This window comes from Halichoerus grypus, chromosome 10, assembly GCF_964656455.1.
Source record: "Halichoerus grypus chromosome 10, mHalGry1.hap1.1, whole genome shotgun sequence".
Classification (NCBI taxonomy): Eukaryota; Metazoa; Chordata; class Mammalia; order Carnivora; family Phocidae; genus Halichoerus; species Halichoerus grypus.
In genome coordinates, this window is record NC_135721.1 from 128,993,721 (window position 1) to 129,009,692 (window position 15,972).

Consider the following 15,972-nt stretch of genomic DNA (forward strand, 5'->3'; position numbering starts at 1 on the left):
GTTAAGCGTCTGCCTTTGGCTCAGGTCATGGTCCCGGGGTCCTGGGATCAAGCCCCACATCAGGCTCCCTGCTCGGCGGGAAGCCTGCTTCTCCCTCTCCCACTCCTCCACTGTGTTCCTGCTCTCGCTATCCTGTCAAATAAATAAATAATATCTTTAAAAAAAAAAAAAAAAGACAGGTCAGCAAACTAGAAAATTTAGCAATAATACGCATTTCATTAAAGATGGCCTAGCAAAGATGGATGCTCACAAATTGACTTTTAGTTGTGAGAAATGAAAAACGTTAAGTTTCCAAGAAAGGAATATTTAATTAATGGTATTTTTTTTCAACAGAGCACCATGCACACATTAAAATCACAAAAATCACCTTTTACTGATCTGAGAAAATTTTCACCATATATATTGTTCAATGTGGGGAGGGTTTAAAAGCCTTATGTGACATTTGATCCCAATTTCATAAAAATTTGTGTGGATGTTTACACTCCTATATGCGTAGAAAAAAAAAAGCTGAGAGGAAATTCTCTGAAAAGGGAAGAGGGGGTCATCTTTGGGTGGTCAAAAGAAAGATGATTAGAGCTTGAGCTCTTTCTTTACATATGCATTTGTTCTGAATGCCTTAACTAAATGTTGGGTTCGTTTGTTTTTTAATAACCTTGGAAGGGTGGGGTGCTGTTTTTAAAATAACCATTTGCCCATCCAACAAGTATCCCCTACTGTTCCTGCTGTGATAAGACACGGGGCCACAGCTCATAAAATATGGCGTGTATCTGGGAACGAACGAGAGGCCCTCACAGCTAAAGGAAGAGTGGGGGATATTGCTCACTTATCCGAGAATGGCTGATATTGGGTATCTGAGGATGAGTCAGCCCTCAAATGACTTCAGCAGAGCCCACAGTCCTAGAACTTGAAAACATAAAAGCCAGAACAAAAGTAAATCTGTGGGAGATAATGACTCTGATTCACCAGGAAACACCCACCCACCTGATCTGTGCTGTTGCTTCCAGGCCACGGATGTTCTTGACATCAGATGTGTGCTCACGATATGGTTTAGAAGCCATGGGTCAGGCCAGGTATGGGCCTGTAGGGACAGCAGCAGCAGCGTGGGAGAAAGAGCCCCCTTCCCACCCAAAAGTTGCCAAGGATATGCGTCCTGTTGAGTCTGAAAGTACCTACTGGCATCAGGGACATAAAAATCCCTTAAAATGTGTCATTTTCAAAGCACATTCATGCTGTGTCACTGGGTCAGCACAAGAAGCAGTTCCTGAAGCTGTTTCTTCTACACAGAGGGGAGGCAGCTTCTTCAACGGCTCCTACTGACCCCTAGACCCTGGGATTCATGCCCTTTTGAGACCCGCTCCCACTGAGTGGGGGGCGGGGGAATGGACACGGTGACTTGCTTCTAGTTTAGCGTTGCAGAAGTGAAGTGAGGGGAGGCCAGTTCTGAGAGCGGGTTACAAAGACTGTGCCTTCCCTCCTGCTCACACGCTTACTCGTTCACTCAGATGAAGCCGGCTGACAAGGGAGCTGGCCTACAGAGAAGCCCGTGGAGCAATGAATGAGGGTGGCCTCCTGCCAAAACAGTGAAGAACTGAAGCCTTCGGTCCAACAAGCGCAAGGAGCCGAGTCCTGCCAACAACACTGATTTTATCTGGAAGTGGATTCTGCCCCAGTTGAGCCCTAGGTGTCGGCAGCCTGAGAGACACCATGGGCCACAGGACCCAGCAAGGCTGCACCCAGATTCTTGGCCCAGAGACCCCGTGAGATAACACCTTCTGTTGTCAGAAGCCACTAAGTGTGGGGTAATCTGCTATGCAGCAGCACGTGATACACTACCCCAACATTACTACGGATGCTCTAGGAGCTTTTCGACACCCCATTCACCGCACCCAAACTCCCAGGTCCTAGTGGTTAAAGAGCATGGACTTGGGGGCCACATCACCTGGGGTCCAGTCCCAGCTCCACCATTCTCCAGCAAGGTGAACTTGAGGAGACTGCTGAGCCTCTCTACACCTCAATTTTATCCTCTGTCAAATGCCAGTCATACTGGTACCTACCTGGTTGGCTTACAGTAAGAATTAGTGAGTTTATGCAAATCACTTAGAACAGCATCTGGCACGCAATAAGCATCATTAAATGTTACCTGTCATTACGTTATTGCTGTTCCAGCAGCTACCAGAACCTCTGCTACTACTAACGACCCTGATCACAAACTACTCGTACTACTGTTACAGAATTATTATAATGCAATCTACAGCTCTTTGCTCTTTAAGGCATAAAACACTTGGGTATATCAGGGTAGAGGGGAGCCTCATTTTTTTTTTTTTTAATTTAAATTCAATGCATTTCCTTTAAAAACAAAAAAGATGAGTCATATTCCAAAGTTGCCCATGATCTGAGCATAGTTTTTTCCAATCAAGCCAACTGATGTGAAAAACCTTTACAAATGCCAAGGAACCATCCCAATACCAAAACAGGTCCAGATGGGACAAAGTCATCTGCATTTTTAAAGCTCTCTGGGTAATTCTGACGATCAGCCAGGTTTAAGAGTTACTGAACACAGTGGTGTGTGGAACACAGGGTTCCCAGGCTTCCTAGAATGGAAAGTGTGGTTCTTTGAGTAAAAGAGCAAATGGTAAAAACAAGTGACAAAATTTCAAAAATCTGACACTATCAAATAGTGGTGAGGATGTGGAGGAACGGTGGGACCAAGATTAGTACAAGCACTTCAGGGAGAAAAGCTGATGATCTCTGGTAGAGGTAAAGATGTATATATTGCCAATCCAGCAACCCAACCTCTGGACATACTCCACAGAGAAACATTAGCATTACGTATAATGGAGACTAGGACAAGGACATGCATGGCAGTGCTGTTTCTAATGGCAAAAAAAGTGGCAACTATCTAAATGTGTATCAACAGGGAACTCCAGTAAACTGAAGGAAGGGAGGTATATTCATACAGTGTAACGCTCTAACATGGCTAAAAGTAATGAAGTAGGATTAAGTGTATGAACATAAAGTTCTTTTAAATGTTAAGAACAGGAAGTGAGATAATGATACAATGCCACTTATACAAAGAATAAAAATATGCAAAACCATAATATACATTATTTATCCCCAAACATGTCTGATATTAGTATTTTAAAATTCCTTAAAAGTTATGAACTTCCTGTAGGAATGGAAAGGAAGCACATCCAGGAGGGGCAGATGGGCCTTCAACTGAATGCACAATGTTTTATTTCTTTAAAAAAATATTTAAACTGCAATACCTACAAAAATAGGGATGAATCTTACAAATATAAATTTGAGCAAATGAACTCAAACATGAAAATCTACTGCGTGATTTCTCTTATATAAGGAGAAAATCTCAAAAGAGATTAATCAGTGGTAGAAATTGGGAGAGTGGTTCTATCCCTGTTGGGAGAGGGATGTAGGTGACCCGCAAGGAGCACAAGGGAGTTGCTGGGGTAACGAAGGTTGGGATTCTGATCCTTGCTCTGGATGCTGGTCACATGGGTGTGCTCTGTAAAACACTTGAGCTGCACACTTAGGATGTCTGCACTGTTCGTTGTGGATGCTGTATTTCAGTAGAAGTTTCAAAATATATAAAAACAAAATTTGAAATAAATGTGACAAAATGATGATGCTGAGTGATCACTATATTTTTTTCCAATAATTTTTGTGATTGTACAAATGAAAAACCATTTAAAATACTGAATTACAACAAGGGGGCCAAGACTACTCAATGGAGAAACAACAGTCTCTCCAACAAATGGTGCTGGAACAACTGTATATACACATGCAAAAGAATGAAGTTGAATCCCTACCTCACACCATATACAAAAATTAACCCAAAATGCATCATTGACTTAAAGAGCTAAAACTACAAAACTCCTAAAATACAGGGGTAAATTTTCAGGACCTTGGATTTAATGATAAATTCTTGGATATGAGAGGGTATTATGCTAAGCGAAATAAGTCAATCAGAGAAAGACAAGTATCATATAATCTCACTGATACGAGAAATTCGAGAAACAAGACAGAGGACCATAGGGGAAGGGAGGAAAAAATGAAACAAGATGAAACCAGAGAGGCAGACAAACCATAAGAGATTCTTAATCTCAGCAAACAAACTGAGGTTGCTGGAGTGGTGGGGGGTGGGAGGGATGGGGAGGATGGGTGATGGACACTGGGGAGGGTATGTGCTATGGTGAACGCTGTGAATTGTGTAAGACTGATGAATCACAGACCTGTACCTCTGAAACAAATAACACATTGTATGTTTAAAAAAAGAAGAAGAAAAAGATAGTAGGAAGGGAAAAATGAAGGGAGGGAAATCGGAGCGGGAGACGAACCATGAGAGACTATGGATGCTGAGAAACAAACTGAGGGTTTTAGAGGGGAGGGGGTTGGGGGATGGGTTAGCCCGGTGATGGGTATTAAGGAGGGCATGTATTGCATGGAGCACTGGGTGTTATAAGCAAACAATGAATCATGGAACACTACATCAAAAACTAATGATGTAATGTATGGTAACTAACATAACATAATAAAATAAAATAAAATAAAATAAAAATTTTAAAAATTAAAAAAATAGATTATTAAAATAAAAAAAATTCTTGGATATGACACCTAAATCATGAGTAACAAAAAAAATAGATAAATTGGGCTTCATCAAAATTAGTGACTTCTCTGATCAAAGGAATTTTATCAAGAAAATGAAAAGACAATGTACAAAATAAGAGAAAATATTTGCATATCATCTGATAATATCCAGACTATATAAAGAACTCTTACAACTGAACAACAAAAAGACAAACAACCAAATTAAAAGGTGGGCAAAGGAAAAAATAAATAAATAAAAAATAAAAGGTGGGCAAAGGAGTTGAATACACATTTCTCCACAGAAGATATAAAACTGGCCAATAGGCACACAAAAAGATAGTCAACGGGGAGCCTGGGTGGCTCAGTCGTTAAGCGTCTGCCTTCAGCTCAGGTCATGATCCCAGCGTCCTGGGATCGAGCCCCGCATGGGGCTCCCTGCTCAGCGGGAAGCCTGCTTCTCCCTCTCCCACTCCCCCTGCTTGTGTTCCCTCTCTTGCTGTGTCTCTGTCAAATAAATAAAATCTTTAAAAAAAAGATAGTCAACATCATCAGTCATTAAATTAATACAAATCACAACCACAATGAAATATCACTTCTCAACTGCGAAAATGGTTATAACCAAAAAAATGAAAAAGGAAAATAAAAAGTGTTGGTGAGGATGTGGAGAAATTGGAACCTTCCTACGTTGCCAGTGGGAATGTAAAATGGTGCAGCATTACAGAAAACCATTCGGAGGTTCCTCATAAAGTTAAAAGATAGGATTATCCAGCAAGTGCGTAATGGACCCAGCATGACCCAGCAATTCCTTTCCTAGGTCTATACCCAAAAGAATTAAAAACAGGTATTCAAATCCCTGTACGTGAGTGCTCACAGCAGCACTATTCACAATAGCCAAAAGGTGGAAACAACCCAAATGTCTATGAACAGATGAATGGATAAGCAGTTACTTAGCCATATAAAGGAATGGAGTTCCGGTTCATGCTACAACCTGGATGGACCCTGATAACGTTATGCTGAATGAAAGAAGTCAGACACAAAAGGTCACGTATCATAGGATTCCAGTTACATGAAGTATCCAGAATCAGTAAATTTCTAGAGACAGAAAGCAGACTGGTGATTCCTGGAACTAGAATGAATGGAGGAATGGGGAGTCACTATTTAATGGGTATGAGGGTTCCTTTTGGGGTGACGAAAATGTTTTGCAACTTGACAGAAGTGGTAGTTGCAGGGGGCCTGGGTAGCTCAGCCAGTTAAGTGTCTGACTCTTGATTTCGGCTCAGAGTCATGAGATCAAGGCCCGCACTGGGCTCCGCACTGGGTGAGGAGCCTGCTTAAGATTCTCTCTCTCCCTCTCTTTTCACTCCACCCCCCAAGGCATGTGCATGCTCTCTCTAAAAAAAAAAAAAAGAAAAAGAAAAAAAGAAGTGATGGGTGCACAACACTGTGAATATACTAAATGCCACTGAATTACACACTTTAAAATGTTTTACTCATGTGAATTTCACCTCAGCAGAGAGATGTTTAAACAAAAGTGTACACAATGAGGAAGGTATTGTTATCAAGAAATGCCCAGTCCTTGGGGCGCCTGGGTGGCTCAGTCGTTAAGCATCTGCCTTCAGCTCAGGTCAAGATCCCGGGGTCCTGGGATCGAGCCCTGCATCGGGCTCCCTGCTCAGCAGGAAGCCTGCTTCTCCCTCTCCCTCTCCCCCTGCTTGTGTTCCCTCTCTCACTGTGTCTCTCTCCGTCAAATAAATAAATAAAATCTTGAAAAAAAAAAAAAAGAAAGAAAGAAAGAAAGAAATGCCCAGTTCACGTACGTTAGACCTTTCCTTCTAGAACTAGGTTAACCAGAAGCTGATCAGCTATCTGAGGTCTCGTCTAATTGATGGACTAATAATATTCTTTCCGTTCGGGCAATTCTATTCTCTTGTTAGTTTGGACAACAGACATCAGAATAAAGAGGGTAAGACGGTTAAGAAAGAATGTTGAGGCTACAGGGACCCACACAGGAGACTTGAGTTTTTTAATCATGTTAAGTCCTAAAGAAGGTAACTCACCCTCACGATGATGCCCATGCGCTTGCTTTCATAGGTGAAAGGGAAGATCTGTAAGATGGTGAAGTTCAGGATCTGGTCGCCAGGGGTCCTCAGCTGCATGGAAGACTGGTCTCGGCCCACCAGGGTTAAGCCCACGCTTTCGGTCCACTGCACCAGGGCCACCTAAACGTGACACAGGGTCGAAGGTCAGATACACCGCCGAGGGTCCCGGTTCAGAGGTCAAGCAAACGAACACCAAGGTGGAAGGGGCTGCAGCGACCGGCAAAGCGCAAGCTGCCCCTGTGTCCCTGGGGAAGGCTGGGTCTGCCGGTGACAGCATCGGTTCCTCGGGGCCTGCAGGCCCTGCCACCCGCCAGCCGCCCTCCACGCGGCACAGCTCACCTTCTCTCCCAGGCCCCCAGGCAGGCTGCATGCCCGAGCCGGGCAGGGAGCGCGCACAGGGTCGAGAGTGACCCCTTCTGGAGGATTCGCACCGAGCCCACAGCAGTGAGGAAAGGAGGAGGAGGGGCATGCTCCTCGCACCTCCTGGCCTCCGCCCGAGGTGCTGCTAAACATCCCACAACACAGGGGACAGCACCCACCTCCCCCCCCCCCCCCAGCCCCCAGAAGGCAGTGCCGCCGAGGGTGAGATCAGGGTCTACGCAGATGAGGAAACAGGTGCTGGGTGAAGTTACTAACTCAGCAGCGCGAGGTGATGCTGCTGGGCGGTGGTGTGGCCAGGCCAGGTAGGTACCCGGGTTTTCCTGGCGCCCAAGCCCACCCACCACACACTGCACTTCCTGGAGGCACGGCTTCTGTCGCCGCCCGGAACCTTCTGGCAGGGGGGCTGCAAACTCCAAGACAGGGGCCAGACTGGTTGTGCAAGTGAGTGAAGAGGGCTGGGGGGGGGGGGGGCGCGTGGCAAGGGGAGCCGCGGCACATCCACAGGGGCGGTGACCCCCTGTCGCACTGAAGAAGGACGCTGCCCCAAGGGAATGCGGCCCAGGAGAGCCAGAGCTTCCAGCCTCTCAAGAAACACGAGACCTGGGCCTGTCCCTGAGGTCTCCTTTTAGATGTAAACAATGTGCGTGTTTTAAAAGCCTGTGAAGAAAATAAACCCCGTCCCCAGAGGAATCTGGCTGAGTCTCTCGGAAGTACGAGTGGAAAAGCAAAGCAAAGGTGGGTCAGAGAGGGGAGCCGGGGAGGGGTGGGACAGCTGCGAGTCCCCAGCCCCGCTGGCCCTCCCCCGCCCAGGAAGGAGACCCAAGTAAGTGTGAAGAGCCCACAGTGCCCCCGAGGGACACGGCCTACACGACAGGGCCAGCCCGCTCGCGCATGAGCCCGCTGAGCTAAGAAGGACCAACTCCGCCAGACGGGAGAGGCAAGCGTGGCGGGCTGCTGTCGGCTGCTGTCGGCTGCTGTCGGCTGCTGTCGGCTACTCTCGGCGGCTCTCGGCTGCTCTCGGCGGCTCTCGGCTACTCTCGGCTGCTCTCGGCTACTCTCGGCTGCTCTTGGCGGCTCTCGGCTGCTCTCGGCTACTCTCGGCTACTCTCGGCTGCTCTCGGCTACTCTCGGCTGCTCTTGGCGGCTCTCGGCTGCTCTCGGCGGCTCTCGGCTACTGTCGGCTGCTCTCGGCTGGCAGCGGCGACAGACTGACACGGGATCTCAACCTGGATCTAACTAACCAAGTAAAAAGCCCCAGGGAAACGCCAATCCCAGCTCATCCGGGTGCCCGGCCGCAGAGCACCGGGGCCAAAGCTGGGCGGTGCATGCGCATCGGCGCATCCTCAGGGGGTGCCTGGCCACAGTCAGGCGTCCATCCCTGACATCCCCACACTGTCACTGCTAGAAACTTCACCGGATGTGCAGCAGGCCGAATAATTAAGGACCTGGCACCGGGAGACCGTCCCGGATTATACAGGTGGACCCCATGTAATCACAGGAGTCCTCAAAAGGCAAAAGGCTCCCGGCGGTGGCCCGGGAGAAAACCCCGGGCAGAAGGAGGGTCAGAGCGATGAGACGGTGCTGGTTTTGAAGACGGAGGAAGGCACATACACCGAGCAATGGGGGCAGCGTCTAGGAGCTGGGAAAGGCGAGGCAACACAGCCACCCTGGGGCGTCCGGGAGGAACACGGGGCGCCCTGCCGACACCTGATCACAGTTCAGTGAGCCCGACCTCTCACCTACCCCACTGGAACACATCGTCCTGTTTCCAAACAGCAGATCTGGAGCAACTGGCGACAGCAGCGATAGGAAACGCATCCAAGAGGCTTCCAATTTTAATGCCAAACAAGCTGCATTTTAATCTGATCCAAACCCAAGAGCATGGGGTCTAAAAAAAGAAAAAGCACCCTTTCCCTTTTTTCCTAGAAAATTCAATCTTTAGGGAAAGAAACAGGCAGGTTTTAGGAGAGAGCCGACCTGGGGAGTGACAGAGGGTGACAGAGAAAGAGGCGCATGGGAGGTGTCAGTTCTGAGAGGTTTTATTATCTTTAAGCCCCGGGGGGGGGGGGGGTACAGAGGTGCCCATTAATATTCGTCTGTAACTGTCTGCAGTATTTCACGGGGTCCCTGTGGGGGCCAGAGGCAGTGAGAGTCACTCTCCCAGGGAATCAGACGCCCACACTTCTACTTCATTGGGGTGCTTCCTGAGCTCCCCCTTCCTGTTACCAAGGGACTCTGCACAAGCAGACATCCGCTGCTCCACGGTTCTGTTTCCAGAACACCGAGGCTCTCCTGGGCTGCCCTGCTTTACCCTGAAGCAGTGGGGAGGATGAAACCCGGGTTCCAGCCCAGCTCTGCCACCCACCCCCCGCTCCCTCCAGCCTCTGCAAAGGGCGGGGCTCCAGGTGGCTTATTTTCCATTTCTGTTCCAGCTCTAAACATTTTGTGCATCCATCCTTAGTGGGCTACGCTCAGATACCTAACTAGGTTTCTGCGGTGGACACAAATTGAATTTACACTAACAAGAGGTTTGCCTTCAAGAATGGGAAACTCTACCCTGTTTCAATGATGTCGTAACAAGTCAACCAGGAATCACATGAATGGAAGGTACTGTCACACTGACCTCCACCTCCAAAGAACAGGCCAATCAAGTAATGATTGTTTTCAGTCTTTTTGCTATTAGCCAACATCAGTCTTTGGAAACCTATTCATTGGGGCGCCTGGGTGGCTCAGTCGTTAAGCGTCTGCCTTCGGCTCAGGTCATGATCCCAGGGTCCTGGGATCGAGCCCCACATCGGGCTCTCTGCTTGGCGGGAAGCCTGCTTCTCCCTCTCCCACTCCCCCTGCTTGTGTTCCCTCTCTCGCTGTGTCTCTCTCTGTCAAATAAATAAATAAAATCTTTAAACAAAAACAAAAAAAAACCTATTCATTAACTCGTTTAATTCAATGGCTCTGACTTTCAATAGCATCTGTCTTAATCTGATAACAATCCTCTCTCAAAGTCCAAAATGAACAAGTCACTGAAGATGGGTATACACAAAATACTCCCATCGGTACATAAAATGTGTATTGGGTGCCACGTGATGAGCTATACTTCTATCTTCTTTTATCCTTCTGTACTACTGAAATATTTTTATCATGTACATGCACTTCTTTTATTTTTAATTTTAATTAAGTAAACACATATCCCAACACAAGATATTACAAATATGTAAGGACACACAAGCTGAAAAAGCTTGACTAAGTTTACACCTTTACACACCACTTTAGTAACAAAGAAAAATTCTTCTCTGGAGGCCTTCAACCATGATTGTTAGTGAAAGGGGTTTTTCCATTCTTGTTCTCAAGCTGCAGTGACTTCACCCCTTAAAAACCTTTCATTGTTCTAAAAAGATGTAAAAAGTGGGTGGTACTGGACTTCAAGGAAACACATTAATTCCCCCAAAGCCTGCTCCTCACATCAATCGTCAATCCAGGAAGAATGTGGAACTCCAGACCTGGAAGCGGCTTCCAAGCCTATGAGGCAGTTCCGGCATTGGCCAGCCCAGCCCCACGCCAGGGACCCAAGGGACCGTATTGGGGGAACAGTTGGTCTATAAATCTGAAGTGACAAACAGTGACAAATGCTGATGGATGAATTACACCTGTAGGCAAACACCTTCTAACTGCACTTTGTTCTGCAGCGAACCTCTCAATGGAGTGAAGGAACCAGCCACCACCATGCTTGCTGCCCCTCAGCCTGAGTCCAACTTCCTCATCAAAACCCCTCTGGTCTCCTTGGGGACAGACGCCCCCAGGACATGAGCCCTGTGGTGGGAGTAGAGTCGGGAGTGGAGGGGTCTCTGATTCTCACCTTCCACTCTCCGGCCCACGTTAACTTAAGTCAGCTTTAATTTGAAGCTGCTTTCTAACAGAAATCCCTGAGATTCTACTGAGAAGAGACTGGTTTGGAACTGGGGTGCTCCCTGACCCTTCTCGATTGCAGCAGGGACAAACATTTCAGGGGTCAGGAGAAACAACTGCATTTCTTCCCAAAACAAGATGATAAAAAATGAGGCTACTTCTTTCTTATCCTGGCAGGTCTGAGCTTCCGTTCAAAAGAATCCTCCCGTATCACCCAATCAGAAAGGATTTGGGGGTTTTGAGTCTCACTATCCTTAACAGCCAGAAGTGGGGTCTCTGGGGCTTCGGATCAGAATATCCAGAAGTCAGAGCAGAAGCAGAAAAAGAAACCCTGTTACGGTTGAATGAATGAATGAATGAACAAATAAATTAACTCAAATGAAAACCGAGAAGGGGTGGAGGGTGGGGAGCTGGGGTCCTGAGTCGCCTGTGTGTTCTGGTTTGGGTCAGGAAATCAAAAGGACAGGCTGCTACGCTCCCTCCCTAAAATGCCCATCTGAAGAATTCATGCCAGAACAATCCATGAAAGGGCTTTTTCATCATTTGTGGGTCAGCAATAAACCACCTGTGACAAGTTTTAATAATTTTCCCTTTGTATCTGGGAATGTGTGCTTGGGAAAGATGCCAGGTCAGGCTAACGAGCCTTGAATTCTTGTCAGAAGCAGGATACACAGTAATCGTAAGAGCACGTGTGAATCTGGTATCTTTGGTGGCATTCAAGAAGATCAACACTCGGGCTCACAAAGACTGGCCAGTCCGCCCTAATCCAGCCTTTCAAGACTATGAATGCATCCACAGACCTAAGTATTCTTTACTTAATGAGGAAACTGATTCAACAAGGCACCACTGGGGGCTGGACAGGGAGCAGATAGGAGGAGGGCGGGCCCCACAGGGGCAGGGGTAAACTGAGGCAGCAGCCACCCAGCTCAGCTAACCACTGCCCGGTAGAAACTGGGCCCACCATTTCCAGATGTGATCTTCCTCAAGAAAAGCTGATTCTTAGGTAACATTAAGTGATCTTTAAAATATTGCTGCAGATTATTTAAAAAAAAAAAAAAAAAACCACAGCATGGAGCAAACAAAACACGGCGGTTTTGCTTAAGAACCTGTGGGCAAGATGGTGGAATAAAAGGCCACTCTCTGATCCAAGTTTCTTTGATCCAGTACTTGAAATTCAGCCTCCTATCACTGAATCAGATGAAAATTAGTATCTGAAAAGAAGGAATTCATCTCCATAAAAACTTAGCCCTTTAGAAATGACTATTCCCTTAAGTCCATTCTGGGCTTAACCCTAATAAGAAACAGGACAGAACTTTTGCATCTCCAGCCCACAGAGGAGCTAATACCAAAGATGGCTCATTTGATAGTTTCCTCCGGTGTCCCTAAAACACAGCACCCCCTCTCTTCCGAGCAACCAAAACTCTATTTCAAGATTCTTACCCCCGTGGTTAATAAATAACATTGATGGAGGAGGGTTTTCTCCTTAAGTTCCTGACCTCTGTTCTCTGAACTCACCCTCGAGCCGAGGACCGGGCAGCGCGATGGTAAAGCCCCACCCACCTCCTAAATCTTTCTCACTCCTGTGCGCTCTGGTCTGAATGCGGTCATTGTCCGCGTGCCTGGAGCGCAGGTACAAGGAGGCATTTAGGGGGAGCGCACACTCCTGAGAGATGAACATGGCCCCGGAGGGGAAAACCTCACGGGGCCGCACAAGGACTGAGCTTGCAGGACCCCCCAGAAAGCCACACGCTTGCCCTTCCCTGGTGGTTCTCAGCCTCACTCTCTGCAACAGAGTTAGGAAGATGCAGAACGAGACAAGTGGGACCTTTTACATACACACTCGGAGATGTGCAGACAGATTTAATCCATCAGGCTATCCGTCAGGATGTTAAAACTTAGCACAGCCAGAAGTGGGAGGCAGAATAAATCATCTGTGGTGTACCTAAGCAGCAGAAAAGAGTGTAGCCACTAAACATCCTACCACAGATGCTACTGGACGGGGCTGAGACAATATATTACCAAGTGGACACATCAAGGTGGAATGTGGAATGACGCCAAACATTTAAATTCTATGTAGAGAAGAGAGATGGGAAGGGAAAATACCCCAATTTTTTTTCTCTAATTGTTTACTTTTTCTTTTGTTTTTTAAAGATTTATTTATTTACTTGAGAGAGAGAGGGAACGCACGCGGTGGGGAGGGGCAGGAGGAGAGGGAGAGACTCTCAAGCAGACTCCATACTGAACACACAGCCCAACATGGGGCTTGATCTCAGGACCCTGAGATCATGACCTGAGCTGAAACCAAAAGTCAGATGCTTAACAGACGGGGCCACCCAGGCGCCCCTGCTTCCTTTTTCTATAACAAGCTTATGTTACTCTTATAATTGGGGGAGGAACTAAAAATAAAATCTGCTTCTAGGTGAGCTGTAGCTTCATTCTCCTTTTCTATCTCCCAGCATGGTGACCCGGACACAGGAACGCCCTCCTGCCACTAGGCCATCAGGGAGAGACCTGTGCACACAGCTCTTTGCTTATCTCTCATCCGTCTGTAAGGGGAGCTGTTTCAAGGTTACTGGAGACTCTAGGAGCAACACACCCTTGTTGGTTTTCGTTTCTAAGTACAGGATCCTGGATGGGTGGTGAAGGCAAGACACTCCATGGGAAGGCTTCTGCGGTCTGCTAGAAGGTTTCTTAGCTCCAAGCATGGAAGCTGCCCAAAATGAGAAAGAGGGAGGGAACCAAAAAGCATGCTTCACTGAGCCTAGGAGGCCAAGAGCCCCTGAATGTGAGTTCAGAAGAGGCAAGAATAACCAGACACTTGGCAGGTCACGCAGTATCAGCCCTAAGCTCCCAACACGGGTGCACAGCCCTCAGTGTCCTTTGTGAGCGACAAAGCACGTTCCAGCCCTCCTTCCATGGGTAGAGAAGCAGTACTGCCGAGTCACATGACCAGCCCCGGGACGTGGGCTGCCTCATTTTAATCCTGCCAGTCACGTGGCCTTGGGGGTACCCCTTAGCCAACCTACGCCTCATCTGCAAAACAGGCACAATCACAGTAGCTGGGTCGTAAGGGCTGCCCAGAGCACAGTGCCCGGCACGGAGAGCAGGTATTCAGCGGGTGGCCATGTCATACTGCTGTCGGCTCACCGATGCTTTGCCTAAAATCACTCCACGAAGGAACCCTCGTGCACTGCTGGTGGGAGTGCAGGATGGTGCAGCCACTATGGAAAACAGTATGAAGGCTCCTCAAAAAGTTAAAAATGGGAGTGCCTGGTTGGCTCAGTCAGTAGAGCATGCAACTCTTGATCTTGGATCTTGGAGTCTCGAGCCCTACGCTGGGCACTGACGTTACTTAAAAAAATAAAAATAAAAATAGGGCGCCTGGGTGGCTCAGTCAGTTGAGCGTTTGCCTTCGGCTCAGGTCATGATCTCAGAGTCCTGGGATCGAGGCCTGCGTCTGGCTCCCTGCTCAGCGGGAAGCCTGCTTCTCCCTCTCCCTCTGCCTGCCGCTGCCCCTGCTTGTGCTCGCTCACTCGCTCTCTCTTCCTGTCAAATAAATAAAATCTTTAAAAAATAAATAAATAAAAATAAAAACCAGAGAGTATTATGCTAGGCAAAATAAGTCAGAGAAAGACAAATATCATATGATTTCATTCATATGTGAAATTTAAGAAACAAAATAGATGAACATAGGGGAAGGGAATGAAAAATAAAATAAGATGAAAACAGAGGGGCGCCTGGGTGGCTCAGTCGTTAAGCATCTGCCTTCGGCTCAGGTCATGATCCCAGGGTCCTGGGATCGAGCCCTGCATCGGGCTCCCTGCTCTGCGGGAGGCCTGCTTCTCCCTCTCCCACTCTCCCTGCTTGTGTTCCTGCTCTCGCTGTCTCTCTCTCTGTCAAATAAATAAATAAAATCTTTAAAAAAAAAAAAAAAAGACGAAAACAGAGAGGAAGACAAACCATAAGAGACTCTTAACTCCAGGAAACAAACTGAGGGTGGCTGGACCAGAGGGGGGTGGGGGAAGGGAACTGGGTGATGGGCATTAAGGAGGGCACTTGATGGAATGAGCACTGGGTGTTACATGCAACTGATGAATCACTAAATTCTACCTCTGAAACTAATAATACACTACATGTTAATTAAATTGAATTTAAGTAAAAAAAATTGTTAATAAAATAAAAAGTTAAAAACAGAACTACCCTATGATCCAGTAACCACACTACTGGTACTTACCCAAAAAATAAAACAACAAAGGGATACATGCATCCCTATGTTTATAGCAGCATTATTTACTACAGCCAAATTATGGAAGCAGCCCAAGTGTCCATCGACAGATGCATGGATAAAGGGGAAGTGATACACACACACACACACACACACACAATGGAATATTACTCAGCCATAAGAAAGAATGCAATCTTGCCATTTGCAACGACATGGATAGAGCTAGAGTGTATGATGCTAAGTGAAGTGAGTCAGTCAGAGAAAGACAAATACCGTATGATTTCACTCATGTGTGGAGTTTAAAAAACAAAACAAATGAGCAAGAGGACAAAAAGAGAGATAAGCCAAGAAACAGACTCTTAGTATAGAGAACACACTGATGGTCACCAGAGGGGAGGTAGGTAGGGGGGTGGGGGAAACATGATGGGGATGAAGGAGGGCACTTGTCAGGAGCACTGGGTGATGTATGGAATCACTATGTTGTATGCCTGAAACACTGTTAACTGTACTGGAATAAAAAGAACACAAAATAAAAAATTTTTTAATTAAAAAAAATTAAGTAATAAAATAAAAAGTCAGCATGTGGTAGTTAAACACAGCTGATAACTGCACTGGGGGAGTCAGGAGGCCAGTGTGACGCCCTCACCTTCCATTAAAATGGACAGGAGGGTCCTGAAATGCCATCGAGAGACTATGGGAACACACAGTACCTTAATATCTTAGTAGAACTCAGGCCTCTGCTGACATCACACCCGGTGATGC

General features: G+C 46.9%; 1 protein-coding gene across 5 annotated transcripts in view; it reads right to left on the minus strand.

Moving 5' to 3' along the window:
• ATP9A (ATPase phospholipid transporting 9A) overlaps window positions 1-15,972 on the minus strand; it is a 130,665-nt gene that overhangs the window by 26,633 nt on the left and 88,060 nt on the right. For all 5 annotated transcript variants that reach the window (XR_013442089.1, XR_013442088.1, XR_013442090.1 and 2 more), the window contains exon 15: window positions 6,660-6,821. Coding sequence is in view for 2 of the 5 variants with exons in the window: in XM_036064700.2 (XP_035920593.1) it covers window positions 6,660-6,821 (162 nt within the window). In the remaining 3 variants the exon portion in view is untranslated. The remainder of the gene's footprint in view (window positions 1-6,659; window positions 6,822-15,972) is intronic.